The sequence below is a fragment of the Notamacropus eugenii genome, chromosome 2 (assembly GCF_028372415.1).
Source record: "Notamacropus eugenii isolate mMacEug1 chromosome 2, mMacEug1.pri_v2, whole genome shotgun sequence".
In the NCBI taxonomy this organism is placed as follows: Eukaryota; Metazoa; Chordata; class Mammalia; order Diprotodontia; family Macropodidae; genus Notamacropus; species Notamacropus eugenii.
This window is the reverse complement of record NC_092873.1, coordinates 70268778-70283937: the sequence shown is the minus strand read 5'-3', so window position 1 is coordinate 70283937 and position 15160 is coordinate 70268778. Positions and strand designations below refer to the sequence as shown.

General features: G+C 50.2%; 1 protein-coding gene across 4 annotated transcripts in view; it reads right to left on the bottom strand.

Annotated features, from left to right (window-relative positions):
- Nucleotides 1–11097: 11097 nt before the first annotated feature.
- Nucleotides 11098–15160, bottom strand: part of UBE2G2 (ubiquitin conjugating enzyme E2 G2) — a 29403-nt gene continuing 25340 nt past the window's right edge. For 3 of the 4 annotated variants that reach the window (XM_072640849.1, XM_072640852.1, XM_072640851.1), the window contains 2 exons: nt 13117–13257; nt 11098–12639 (listed from right to left, as the gene is read on the bottom strand). In XM_072640849.1, coding sequence (XP_072496950.1) covers nt 12527–12639; nt 13117–13257 — 254 coding nt within the window. In that variant the 3' untranslated portion in view covers nt 11098–12526. The other variant, XM_072640850.1, reaches the window with a different exon arrangement.

Sequence of the window (15160 nt, the reverse complement as noted above, 5' to 3'; positions counted from 1 at the left end):
GTCTGTATTTCTTCTGCAAGGGCCAGAGAGAGAAGGAGGGGTGAAAGGGAATTGCTCTGAAGATATCAAATCCCTTTTTGTCTGTCCATCCTTGGGCTCACTTACACTATGAGCTCCCATGTGTGGACCTACATGCAAGTTCTGCAAGTTTCGAGAGAAAACATACTCATATTCAGACTAATTTTGTTTGTTTTTCTACGAACAAACTTAGCAGTGATTGACACCACTTTGTGCAAACACAAAAGAAAGTGAAAAACAGTATGTCAGCCTGCACTCGGACATCAGTTCTTTCTCATTCACATTGGATCATTGTACAATATCATCATGATGTTCTCCTGGCTCTGCTCCCCTCACTCAGCATCAATCTTTCCAGGTTTTTCTGAAACCATCCTGCTTGTCCTTACTTATAGCACAATAGTATTCTATCACAATCACAGACCACACTTGCTCAGCCAGTCCCCAGTAGACGAGTATCTCTTCAGTTTCCAATTTTTAGGTACCACAAAAAGAACTGCTCTCAATTGTTGTGCCCGTCCTTCATTTTTGAAGGAGACCATGACATCAGAGAAATGATGACATGACTTGCACTGGACTTTGTTTTGAGTGAGGGCGGGCTGTAATTTTGTGCAAATAGGTCCTTTCTACCACCACCCCTTTATAAATCTCTTTGGGATCCAGATCTACTAGTGGTATTGCTGGATCAAAAGGTATGCATGGTTTTGCAACTCTTTGGGCACAGGAATTCAAAATCTTAGAAAAAAGAAAGCAAATATTAAAAACTGGTTTTACATGTAATTGGAAAAATAAAATATAAAAATTTTCACTTAAAAAAGTAAAAATATTCAGAAACAAGTCAAACTTACTTCCTCCTTTTCTCACCTATGTATTTTATTTTATGCATATAAGAACATCACCCTGAGGAGGAATCCACAGGCTCCTCCAGAGAGGTCATTGAAAAGGGCCACAGTTACCTCACCCTGGCTCTGAGGCCTGGCTTTTGAGAGGGTCTTGGGGAAATCCCTCTGAAGAACTGGGCCTAACTAGCCAGACCTGAAAAAGCAAGGCTCGCTACCCAACATCCAGCTTGCTGCCCAGACAAGGTCATGTGACAGCCCTGGAATCAGGAATGATCCCCAGAAGTGGGGTTCCTCACCCCACCTCTGGCGGCTGAACACCTGCTTGTTGAATGGAATGGAACTGAAGCCCAAAGGGGTCCCAAGGGCTGAGGTGTCACTCTTCTCTAGGCAAAAGAAACAGGAACATTTTCTGGTCACTCACGCCATCCTCCACAGACAGCCAACTACAAATGTGCTTCTGTTATGTAGGGAAATCAAAGAGCCCTGGTGAGTCCCCTCCTCCCAGGATGTTTCATTCCATGTTGGGAAATTAGAGGGTGGTGTATGGGCCTGGCCTGCCAGGCCCCTCTCCTTGGGATTCTGACTGAAATACACAACTCTGGAGGAGGAAGAGAAGCAGCAGCACTTTGGAAGGGAGTTTGGGGGAGGGGAGGGTGTGCAATCAGCTCCAGACCTTCCCTGGCCCAATACTTGGCAAAGCTGGGTCCTTGCCCCTGCTGGGTCCTCGTCCCTACTCGGTTCCTGAAGCAAGTCACTGAGTCTCCTCTCAGGCACACCAGGAAAAGCTGAGTCAGGGGCTTGGTGACAGAAAGATCTGTTTCCCCCAGTGAGAGGATCCGTCCAGGTCTCATGCTGGCCAGTGCCCACAGACACCCCCCTCATTGAGACACCACAACCCAGGCTGCGCACAAAAGTCAGAAGCGGGGATTTTTCTTGAGAGAACCTTCCTTGGTGGGTGGCTTTTGAAAGAACTCTGCTGCATCCCACATTCCCCCTGATCAAGTCCTCCTCCACAGGTCTAGCTGTGAGGGACACCCATCAGAGAGGCTGCTCCTCCAAGAATGGGGAGAGGGGAGGCTGATGAGACCCAACAAAGACCTGGCACAGGATTAAGGAGGGAGGGGTTAAGATGGCCCAGGGTAATGTTGGGTGAATGGAGAAGGCCAAGGGCTGCAAGAGAGCAGGGAATCGAGGCCTAGGGTGGTATCTGGTCCTCTTGGCTTCACCATGAACAGCTCAGGCCTTGGCTCTGCCCTTCTGCTGTCACAGCCTGGGGCCAGGGTGTAGAGGAGCCTTCCTGGAATGGGAAGGTAATGACAGCAAGTGGTCGAACCTTTCTGAGGGAGAAGTTTCTCTGTGCCCCATGCTGAGCTGGGACAGCTGCTGGCCAAGGGGTCAACGTCCAGCAGGACCAGCAGAGCAGCTTCGCCCCTGCACGGTTCACCCCCAGGGGATGTGCAGAGGCCGGTGAGTCACAAGTGCTGCCCAAGGCTGGCTTACTTAGGTGATTAGTCTAAACTCAGTTTAATTAATTTTGAATCATTCTTAGGAGGCTACATGAAAGAGCGAGAAGCTGGTGGCCCCCCCTGCCCCCCAGTGTCTAAAGGCTAAGTGAGGCCCTATCTGATGGGCCCTAGCACTCAGGGGAAGCCCAGACATTTCAGCTAATGCTATTTGGGGGTGGGGAAAGTTGGAGAGTCCTAATCCAGCAGGGCTGAGGCCTACCAAGGACAGGACTTTGGGTGCACCCACACAGGACAAACACAGAAAGACAATTTTTGTGTCTCACCCTGGGTTTCCTCTGCTCTACACTGATCCTTATCAATAAGGAACTTGAGGCACCTGCTGCTCTCTAGCTCATGTAAGCCCTCCTAAATGGTGGTGGCGGCACCCAGATGGTGGATGAGCCCCAGTGGGGGGAGGACAAGAAGAAGCTGCTCTCTGCTACACACACCCTAACCAATTCACTGAAGCTACGCACAGAGACACACAAACACACAATCAGACACACACTTAGATACACACGGACACATACATATACACACAGACCCACAAACACACACATATACACACACAGACATGCATACTCACATACACACACAGATATACAAACACAATCAGACACATATACACATTCACACATGCACAAATATGCATACTCACATAGACATAAAATCAGATACACATATATACACTAACATACATACACATATGCACACTCACACACTGCTTTAATGAGAATGAGATGGCTATTCACTAACAGCCAAAAGTCCCTCCTTGGGGCAGCTATGTAATGCAGTGAGTATAGGGCCAGCCCTGGCGTCAGGAGGACCTGAGCTCAAATCTGGCCTCAGACTCTTGACACACTAGCTGTGTGACCTTGGGCAAGTCATTTAACCCCAATTGTTTTGCCTTCCCCTCTCCAAAAGAAAACAAAATTCCTTGTTAATGTATACCCAGCCATGGTTTACTGACCACAGAAGGAAGGACCCCCTGTTCATACCACAGTGCCAGAGGAAGGCTTTCAGATCCCTCTGTGGGAGGGATTATGGGAGGCACCCAGCCAGAGAAGGCTCAGATGAGCTGCAATCTGCAGAGAAAGTGATAAAGGACAGCAAGTAACTCCACAGAAGGCTTTCTTCCCCATTCTGCTGACACAGTGTCTCCAAACCAACTCACCAGAGCCCTCTCCCCACCTCCCACTGTTGCTAGGAAGCACAGCTTAGGCCACTCAAATGGACTCACCAAGAACTTATCAGACACCTAGTTCATGCAGACAGAGTACTCTGTGCTCTCAGGGAGAAGGTGGACCAACATACACATGAGAAGAAAAGAGTGGCTTTCTTTTTTTTTAATAGCATTTTTTTCCAGTTATATGTAGAGACAATTTTTAACATTAATTTTTACAAAACTTTGAGTTCCAAATTTGTCTTCCTTTCCTCAAGAAAATAGTTTTTAAATCTACAAAAATAAATCCAAATTAAGTGTGGGGGGCAAGGACACCAACAACCATGGGACTCTAGGATAAAGCACAGGCCCTTCCCTTTGATATTTCAAGCCTCTCCCTGCTTTGGCCTCTGCTGGGTGAGCGGATGCCTTCTCTTTCGGGGAAGCAGACCTCCTTTGCCCTTCTGGGCTAGTCCCCAAATGGGTTGCTAGCTTCTTTTGCCCAGTACTGTGCCTAGCTGGAAAGCTAGAAGGTGAGCCTCTTGAGGGCAAGGCCTGTCTTCCTGGCTTGGAGCAATGCCAGTAAAGCTGTGATCTGTCAGATCTGGGTCTCTAGTTCTAGCCTCCTCTCACCCATTCTTTGTCCAGTTAAATTTGCCTTGCTGGTACCTCTGCCTGATGTGTCTCCCTGCTCTGGGTTTTCGCTCAGGCCAGGCCTGATGCCTGGAGTGCTTTCTGTCTACCCATACCTCCTGGAATCCAGAGCTCCCTCCAGGCTCAGCCTGCTCCTACACAACCTCTCCAGAATGACTTTGTATCTCCATTGTATCTACTGTATCTCCATTGTATCTACTGTATCTCCACTGTATCTATGTTGTATCAATGTTCCCCTCCTCTCAGCAGCATGGAAGCTCTTTAAGGGTGGGGGATGCTTCCCTTTCTGTTCCCACCACTCAGCAAGAGCAGAGCCCTAGGTAAGTAGGCAGCAGATGCTTGCTAGATCAAAGACGCAGCGGGATCAGACTGCTCTCCCTTGCCATTGGATCTCCCCGCCACCTCCAAGCTTATCCAGGGCTCTGTGGGTAATTCGCCCTAGGTGTGCATCAGAAAAGGTCTCTTGGGCCTGGATTCTCCTGCCCTGGTGCACAGTGGTAATGACAAGCAGACTCACCAACCTCCTTTGAGCCCCAAAGACAGGGCCCGGTGTGGGCAGATGGGGAGGACTGTGGCCATAACAGGGGGCAGTTACCTTCTGACCATCTGCATGGGCAGCCTGCTCCAAGAGACCCTGCCCCTTCCTTAACCAACCCCTGGGAGCTTCCTGCCCAATAGATCAGATCTGTAAAGTGCTTTGCATTTTCCTCCCAAGAGCCCTAGGAAGCAGGAAGTCGAGGTATGAGAACCCCACTTTAGCAGGGAGCGCCCCTGTCTACCTGATCCCTTCTGGGGCAGCAGCTGCTACCATTTCCCAGGAGAAGAGATCTGTCAACTGTACTGCTGTGTGCACCCTGGGGAGCCTGCTCCCATCCCCACAGCGGCAGCATTCAGGGAGCACCTCTGTCAGGTCGGAGCTGGGCCAAGGAAGAGAAACCAGGAGAATCCCCGGCGCAACGACCCTTTCATGCTCTTCCAAGTCCCATCGAGTATGAGCCAGGATTTCAAAGAGCCTTCGCCAAAGACAACTCAGCCCAGTTCTCGTTTCCAGCTGAATGCTTTCCAACCTCAGGTCCTCTGCCAGAAACACCACACACAAAAAACAAAGAAACCAACAACCCAGCCCAATTTGAAAGAGGACTGTCCGCCCCCCTCCCAAACCCTGCAGCCAACAGAAGCCATGAGGAGAGAGCAGGATTAGGGAAGCCGCTCTGAAAATGTTTGCATGAACTCAGCCTTCTGGGGATCCAGGGCTGGAAAAGGCCTGCTGGCAGCTGGACTGTGACCCAAGGGGGCCTCACCAAGAGGGTGCACACTTAGCAAGTGCACAAAGACAAAGGGCTTTCATTTATTCTGTCATCTAATCAAGTGGCTAAGCTTTTATTTTCCCCATTTTCCAGACAGGAAAACCAAGGTACACAGAGCAAAAGTGACCTTCCCATGGGCATCCACACTAGCCGGTGTCAGTGGAGGGATGTGCAGCCGCTGCACTGACCAAGGGCCCCCAAGGAGCCGACCAGCATCTGCCTGAAGCAGCCCCTTCTCCTGTGGTACAGCTACATCCACTCCAGCCCGCATCATCACGGGTCACAGCCTCAAGCTCCTGGCTGCCCTCAAAACACTCTAGGGGCCCAAGACCTCTAGGTTTGCCAAGTGGACAAAAGAGAGTGAGGGATTGTCCCGGAAATACACTGTATGAATTCTGGGCAAAATTCCTCCCCAAAAGGACACCGCCCCCTCTCCCCCGCCCCGACTCTAAGTCAGACACCATCTTAAAAAGGGAAGTATAGCACAGGGCAGAGTCCCAAAAAGTTCGGCTGTCATGAGAATGAATCCTGACCTGACACAAGGTTCATCTAAAGTGCTTTCTCTGGGCTCTGAGGTGGTCCCAGAAGTGCAGAGGTGCTTCCTCAACAGAAGAAGCATGTACACTGAGAAGATGGAGTGCCAGAGAGGCAAGCAGGTTTTGATGCAGGACTGAAGTCCACTGCAGCACAGCCACTGCCCCAGGAGGCTGAGGACTCTATGGCATGAGTCCAGAGGCAAAGAAGAGGCAGAGACAAAGCACAGCATTTAACCTGGACGCCATTTTGCCAAGTGATGGTCAACCTGAATGAAAGGGTTCAGTAGAAGGATGTTGGGTTCTTTACACAGCATCTTTTCCACAGTTTTTCTTTGACTCCACTCAGCTGATATCCTGGTTCTTTCGAGGGGGTTGCCTTCTGGTTGACCTAAGTCCCCTGGGATGGCTAGACATCTACATATGCTGGGTTGGCTCCATCACCTCCTTTTCTCCCACAGATCCTAAGCATTGCACCACCCCACTTCCAGCAGGAATTAATAATTACTTTTGACTTGGTTACTTTTGCTGGTTTTTCTGCTTCTGTCACTACTGATATTGGTGAAGTCAGAGCAATTATTCCCTCTCCCTTCAATCCAATCCAACACAACAAACCTTTGTCACACAGCTCTCCTGTGTAAGGCATTGTGACAAGCTCTGGAGTTACAAAGAAAAGGATGAACGGTTCCTGGCCTCAAGAAGCTTACAGTCTATGGGAAAAGGCGACCAGGGAGTGGCCTGTTGCTCCTGTTCCATCATGTCTGAACCTTTGTGACCACATTTGGGTTTTTTTTTTGGCAGATCCTGGATTTGCCATTTCCTTCTCCAGCTTGTTTTACAGATGAGGAAACTGAGGCAAAAAGGGTAAAGTGAGTAGCCCAGGGTCACACAGCTAGTAAGTGTCTGAAGCTGGATTTGAATTCAGGAAGATAAGTCTTCCTGACTCCACCCCAAGCTCTGTACACTGTGGTGCCCCTAGCTGCCCTAACCTGCACATAGGTAATAAGTATAAAGAAATGGGGGAGGGGAATGACAGCGGCCCACTTCAGGGCACTGTTGGTGCCTCAGGGAACCTTGAAGACAGGGGAGAATTCTGGAGGCAGAAGGGAGAAGGGTGGCATGGTGAACCAACCATGTGCAGGTGGACACAGAAGGCAAGTACATGAAAAGACATAATGTGAGTGGGTCTGGAAAGGTGGCTGGGAGCCCCCACCAGTGAAGGACTCTGAAGGGCAAAAAGAGGGGATGGGGTTTGACCCTGGAGGCAATGGCCCCTGGAGCTCTTGAAGCTGGGGAACAACATGGGCAGAGCTGAGTCTTAAGAAATTCCATGGAGGAAAACTCATGGAGTTGGCTCCAGTCTAGGCTGTCACTTAAGAGCTTGACCTGGAGTCAGAGACAACTTCCTCAAGGCCAAGTACTCGCCTACGACAGTGACATGGGACTTCTTCCTACCTCCCCTAACATAGGGAAAGGGTGCTCTAAGCTGCTGAGGCAGGGACAGGATGGAAAGTGCTGGGTTGAGCCTTCTGAAGAGGGACATGAGAAGGGTAAGGGGGAAGTACATGAGGACCAGCAGCTTCAGGGTGGGGAGGCTGGACTCTGGCATCAAATGCTGCTCACTGTCAGGCTAAGCAGCCCTACTAATGAATTTCAGGGCAGTAGGAACCTGGCTGCTAGATCCTGCATGTGCTGCTGCTGGCCTTGAATCTGGGTGGGGGGAGGGGGACTCTTTTCTAGTAACATCTCTGGCTGTGACAGCTCCCATCCCTCCAGGGGGTGGGTGGTCAAGGACATTCCTTTATCGCCAATTGTATGGGACCATCCAACTTCTAGACTTCTGAAGATAGGAAACAAAATGTCAAAATCCTACATGGCCCATGTAGTGGGCCATAATCACTACAACATAGAACACAGAGAAGCCCAGGGCCCGCAGCTTCTTTCCTGGGCAAGCTCTGGTCAAAGAAGCTCATGGACAAATGGGCTGGTGAGGCAATGGCTGCAGGAACAGGAAGGGTTAGGGGTCGCTCCAGACAAGGCCCTCTCTCTCCTCCCACTCTCCTGGTTTCTCCACTGGCTCTGTTCATAATGGACCTTGGCTCAGAGACACCTGAACTCATCTCCTAGCTTGACATCACGGAGGGTCTTCAGAGGCAGATGGTTGCCCTTACCAAGATTGGGGTAAGGAGGACTCTTCCCCTTCAGCCATCATTCCCTGAGACTCAGGCCATACAAACATATCATTCTACCTGGATCTCCGGTGGCCCCAGGTCCTTCCTCCTCCCTTCTCCAGAATGGCAATGTCTGGTCTGTCTTCTTATGATGGGCAAGTCCAATCCACATGAGGATGGATGTCCCCTGGCATTTCCAGGAAGCACTATTATGACCCCTAGTTTACAGACAAGGAAACTGAGGCAAACAGTAGTTCAGTGACTTGTCCAGGGTCACCCAGATAGTTAAGTATATGAGGCTGGATTTGAACTCCGGTCTTCTTTACTCCAGGCTTGACATTCCATGCATTGTGCCAACTAGCTCTCTTAAAAATCATTAGTAGTAGCACTCTGCTGCCATTATGGGAAAAAATGCCAACTTCTAAGTCTAGTACTTGGCTACAGTCTGGCTACTTCATGCCTCATTACAGGACGTCCTACATCCATGCAGACTCATTTCCTGGTGATATCCCAAGTCTGATATTCCATCTCCCATCTCCTTGTATTGGACCCTGACCCAGGACCGAGATGTCTGATCCACTTTTCATTATTCTTGTTGTACCCAAGGGACTGTGGCTAAGGAACATGTGATCGATCACCAAAGTGGAATTCAAAGTAGGAAGCTGTGAGAAAAGACTAGATATCTCCATAATCTAACAAAAAAAAAAAAAGTAGATCCACAAAATGCTTGCTTGGGGCACCCCTGAGGAATGGGGGTAAATCAAGCCAAACCAACCCCCCATGGTCTTGACTTGGGGCTGGAGGGATACACAGGCAAGTGTTACAAACAGCCACAGAGGTCAGCAAGAAAAGCCAGAAAGGGGCTTTTCTCAAGGACACACGAGCTCGCTCTCACAATGCAGCAAGTCTTCACTGCATTCACAAACTCTACCTCATGTATTTTAGGGCCTAAGACAACAAAGCCAGAAGCAAATAAAAATAGATGGATCAAAGGCGTAAGGTTCCATGGAAATTTTAAAATACACACTACCCCGCTGGGTCAGATAAGGCTATAGGAATATTTAAATGACAAAATTACATACTAAAATTTGTGAAGGGTGGTTGATGTAGCTCAATGTATGGCACAACTCTGATAAAAACACACCGGGGTCTGAACCTAAATGTATTTTCTTTAAGATAAAAAACCCAAAAGGGAGAAATGATCACAGAGAAGGAAGGGGTCAGATACAAAAAACAAGAAATAAAACATAAAACTTGTTTTTTATTTTATTTTATTATTTTATATAAATATATAAATTATATATATATAATATTTTAAAATTATTTTATATAAACATAAAATAAATTTTATGTTTATATAAAATGAAATATTATTTTATTATTGGCTGGCAGTGACATTCCCCAAAGCAGAAACAAGAGGAAAGAGAAAACGGAAAGAAACCCATCTCCACTTCTCAGCCAAATGGCCCTGACCCACCAGCCTCCAGTAAATCTCCCCCAAATATGAAAGAACCAAGTCTTCCATGCTCCCATGTCCCAGACGTAGACGGCCTGCTCCCTTGTCTTTTGAGGAAGGCTTGGCCCCATGGGGCAGTTCGGACTCACTCTAGCACCCAATGCCATTTTTGTGAAGGCAGCCCCTCTTCTGTCTTCCCTCCTTTACCCCAAGCTCACCTGAGAAAAGTCACCATGACTCACCCTCCCACACCACAAAGCTGATGCTCCATCAAGAACCAGGGCCAGATGCCAAGCAGGTTCACTTGAGGAGGCAACAGGGAGTGAGACCAAGACCTGTATCCAGCACCAGTTTCCTCTCTCCCCAGCCCTGATGTCCTCCAAGGCAGCCACCATGTCTCCCCAAGCCTCAGCCTGAAGCAAGGTGACACATTCTCAGGAGGTTCCTGACTCTGGGTCTGGGAATTTGTCTTCTTAAAAACTTTGGTAGCTGTATTTCAAGAGAACTGGCTTCTTGGGCCATCCCATGTATTTGTTTTAGGCATTTACAAACATGATTCTGAAGAGAGGCTCCCTCCCAACCATTCCTGACACAGATGAGCTTTGGAAGCCTGGCTGGAGGGACTCCCAGCTTCTCCCTGGCCTCCCCAGTACTGGCCCAAGGTGAGGGTTGGCCTGACCAGAGAGAGTGCCTGGGGAGCTCACAGCCAGCCCCAAACTGCCCAAGCAAAACCCTTCTGGTCAAGGTGACTTAATTTTTAATTCAGCTGTTCCATTTCACCTTTATTCTTCGAAGTTTCACCCTCCTCAGTTGGGCAGATCTGAATCCAGCGCAGCACCAATTTAGCCTTCCCTCCCAGCTTGGCATCATCTCTTAATCTAGTAAGAATGTCACTAAGACGATTCCTGGGGCCCAACCCCAGAGATCCTGTGCCAAGGCTACAGGTCCTGCCACCCCTCCCATACTGACCACAAGAACTGCATCAGAGACCCCATCCACTAGACTACTAATACACTTAAGGCAATGGAGGCGTTTTCAGTGGTACCTGAACGCAGCAGCTCCAAAGGAGACTCTTAGACTCCCCACCCCCCCTCCACATGTATCTGGGGCATGCAGCCAAGTGGGCATTTCCTCCAAGAGCTCCTAATCACCCAAGGCTTCTGGGAGGTCTCCAAGATGCACAAAGCCCAAAGCCAGGCCTCAAGGGAGCCTCTATCCGTTGTTCACCAGGAGGATGAGACTTCTTCAGTAAGGACTTCACAGAGAAGCTGAGGCCCATGCCCACAGATGCTCTGCTGAGCTCTATAACCTTGGGAGAGCTGGCACTGGCATCTTCTGAGGCCCAAGGGAAGGACTCCCAAGCTCCTCTCACACACCAACACTTCCAGCCACTGACCTGGTCTCCCTTTCACAGAGGAGCATGCAAAAACAGAAAAAACACTCACTCCCCTACACAGGGGGTCAATATATAACTTTATTTTTAATAAAACAATTAAGTTTCACCATAAAATGAGGAAACTTCATGGGGAAAGGTGTTAAAAATAAATACAAATGAATAAAAAATACTTTGATTTTGAAAGTTTTTCAATTCCAAAGCCGTCCTCCAACTTTATCGGCTCCATTCCCCTCCTCCTCCTCCCTCCCGATGGGGCCTCTGAACCCTGGAGCTCAGCTACCCCCACACCTCCCCAGCCCTGAGCCAGCACCCAGCATGGGAGCACCGCCAACACCACTTCCTGGGTACTGTGCTAGCCCCACTCCCCACTTCTACATCTTTCACTTCAAACTTCAAACACTCCCTTCTGGAAGAGAGACAACAGTGTCTCCAATGGGCCAACTCAGACCCTCCAATGGCATCTGATCCCATAAAACTGGGGGTCTTTAGTGAAGCTCCCTTAGATATTCTGCTGAAGGGAAACATGCAAACCTGGGCACGCGTACCTCATACAACACCCTTCATTTCTTGTGTTCAAAAAATAGAAATTTCTATTTAAATTTCACCAGCTCAAAGCAGACCCAAGGAACTGCTTCTGCAGCCCATGTGTCTGTTATTGCTTAGAATCTCCTCTCTCAGCTCTGGGCTCCAGATTCGAGAGCACCCAGAGAGCCTCCAGAGAGCCTCTGGGGGCATTTCAGGCTCTAGGCATCGCTGCCAAGGCCTGCCCGTCCCCGCACCCTGCCTTGGAGGGAGGCTTCTCCCCTTCTCCCAGGCACGCGATGAGTCTGGGAGTCTGGGCCTTCGGAGTCCGCAGGCCCTGGGTAAAGTTCGGCCCCACCCCAGACACCTCCGCCAGAATGCCTGACTCGAGTGCCGACGCCAGGAACACAGCAGATTGGAATTTGTGAGAAACGTTGCCCAAACACCTCTTGGTTTTGTACGAGGGATCAATGAAGATTTTCTCCTAATTAATCACTCCACAATACCCCTCCCCCCCACAGCTGACCCACAAGATAAAAAAGGTCATTTGCCAAAACGATTCTGGGTTTGACAGCAATGCACACCTGAAAAGATCATTCCACTAGATAAGAAAAATGTGTATTTGTCAAATTGTAAGGACAGAATTTGATCGCAGGGTATTTCCCATGTGGCACATATGTAAAATGCCCATCAATGGGCCTGGAATCAGCTTGCACCCCAAGCCCTTCTTTCTGGGTCTGGGGAGCCCTACCAGACTGTCCCCCACTGAAAACCTGGCCTCTCACAACCCCTTGCCATCAAGGCGGCCCAGACACCCGACCCCTGTCCAAAATACTCCAAAACTGTCCATCCAAGGGAAGGAGCATCACTAGATCAGAGCGACCGCCTCACGCTGGTTGTGACAGTGTCAGGGAGGGAGGGGAAAAGAGAAGCAAGGACGGCGGGGGGGAGGTCCGGTGGGTCCTAGAGCCCCAGGGACTTCTGAACGATCTGCTTGGCAATGCGATAAAACTGTTCCCGGTCATCGCGCCACATCTTTGAGGCATCCACATTAGCCCCACTCTCATCATTTGGCTCTGAAAGAGAAGGAAAAACACAGGGAAACTGAGGGTCTTCGGTATTTACTGGGCACGCAGACAGAAGCCTCTGCCTCCCTTCCAGAGGCTCTGGGTGGGGGGAGAACAGGGAGGGGGGATGCACCCCATTCAAATAAGGACAAAGGCAGGCCCCTTGTAAATACCAGAGGCATTCCGGAAAAACAAAAAAGGCACCTCACTTTGACACAATTTAACCATTTGTTAAGGAAATCATTGCCTTTTTAAAAAAAGCAAAGGTCCCATCCACAAGCACCTCCACCAGTAGGTGGCTATCTGTTCTCCAGGGATACCTGGACCCAAGGATGGCCCTGTTCTCCCCCAGGGCTCACGTACAGCCCCAGGCAGAGGCCAGTGGAGCAGAGGGGAAAGGGGGCCCCCTTTGTGACTGCCCCTGGGTGGGACCCAGGAGCCTCCTTCCCCCCTTGCCAGTACTCCCATATCTCTGACCCTGCTCACCTGCTAACATGCTCACCACCGAGAGGAGGATCTTCTCCACGCTCTGCACAGGACTCCAGCGCTCAGCACTGCTTTCATAGCCCATGGGGTCGTCGCCAGGGGCGTGCAGGATGGAGATGCAAACCCTTCCGTCAGGGTAGACTGTAAAGGACCCAAACACAGGTGACATGACACACCACAGGATCAGAGCCAGCGCCTGAGCACCCCAGGGCAGAAACCAGCTGCTGTTTGCACAGCTGTGGCTAACTCCAGGCAGGTCCCTAGAGTCACACCCGTCCAGGAGGCAGCTGGGGGGGCTGGCACAGGCCCAGGGAGTGACTCCCCTGAAAGCGTCCCAGTGCTATCATCACACAAAGCAGAAAAGTGACTCATGGAGGGAACGAGCCAGGAACAATGATGTCCCAGTAAGCACCAAGAGCCAAGTTCCTCAGGACCTTCCCTGACAGTTTCAGGGGCCAGAGCATCCTCCTCAGGGCCAACAAAGGCCACCATACCCAAGAACTCTGGAGAAAGGGGACACAGGACAGTTACAAGTCTCTCTTTTGTCTTTATGGAAATAGCTCAAAGACTCAGCTTCCTCTGAGGACGGATTTCCTCCACAAATACCTCCTCCCCCCTCAGCCCCAAGAATGCCAGACAGAGGGCCGAGAGCTCAAGCTCCAGGGAGGTTTGCCAGATCTGACAGTCATGCCCACTTATTCTGCCCCCAACAGCTCCCATCCTGAAGTGGGGGGGGGGGGGGGGGGAGGGAGGCCTGGAAGTCCTGGATTCTCTGTCATCTGTGTGATCCTGACTGAGTCACTCCCCTCCCTGGGCCCCAACTTCTGTAAAATGGAACTAATACCACTGGGAACCTCAGAGAAGGAAACCTGAGAACACACTGTTGTGATTGGAATCAGATATCAAGCTCTGCTTAGGAGGTGGGAGCCAAGGAGGCTTCCCATGGCAGCCCCCAAAAGAGCTTGTTGACCTAAGTTATATCTACGAATATTTACTGTGTTAGAAACAAAAATGGAAACATTTTAAAAGTATTGATTCATTTAAAAACAGCAATAAGAACCCTCCTACATGTTAACAGAAATCTCACTTTTATGTGAAATGATGCTGCCTTTCAGAACAGACAAGATTAGGGAGCAGAGGGCGCGCCTTCTTCTGTCTGTGCATCTTGTCCACATTCCATCCTACAAGCTATGTTTCCACTGATGTAGAAGAAAAGGCATCCCTGCAACATCCAGGGACGTCCCCTCCAGGGAGGAAGAAGGTGTTCTAACAGACAAACACCAACATGGTCCATAGGCCGGCAGGAAGGGGGAGGACACTGTTATGAAAGGGGGTGTGTTCCCATGAAGGAATGACCCTCACATCTACCACTGGAGACAGCCCTGAGCCCTTCTGACCGTGAAGAAGGTGGCAATGGGCAAGCAATCAGGACACTGGACAGCTGCTGGCCGGCTCTCTCTGCTCCCGCTCAGCAGCTCCTTGTGCAGTCCTCTGTCCCAGGAGTGTCTGGGGGGAGGTGGCCACCCCATCCTCAAGCTGGTCACTGAAAGAGGAGCACCAGTACAGATTTCTGAAAAGCATACTTCAGAGAATTCGAAGACCAGATCTTCAGGGCCCTCTGCCCTCACATTCTCCAAAGGCAGCCCATAGAGACTACAGAAACTGCCGCTGACAAACAGGTCTAGGGAAATCCAGGGCGTCTTGAGGGATTCACAGGAAAGTCACCAGCAGCTCAGTCTTAGGAAAGGGCAGAAGATGGTGGAAGGGGAGGCGAGGAAGGAGCTGCCACCTGCCTGCCCAGCTCAAAGATGTGGGGAGAGCTGAGGACAGCAAGCTTGGGGGCTCAGCTGGGCTGGGAGGACGGGGAGCAGACAGCCCCTCAGGCTCCAGGGGTGAGGAACAGAGTCGGAAACAACTCAAGTTCTGCTGAGAAGACAGGGCATCCAGACAAGTCAAACAGTCACAGCTTCCATAAGGCGTCTTCCTCCCAGGGGACAATGTGCCTGACTTCAAGCCTCTATCTGCTCCACCATACCTCCCGCCC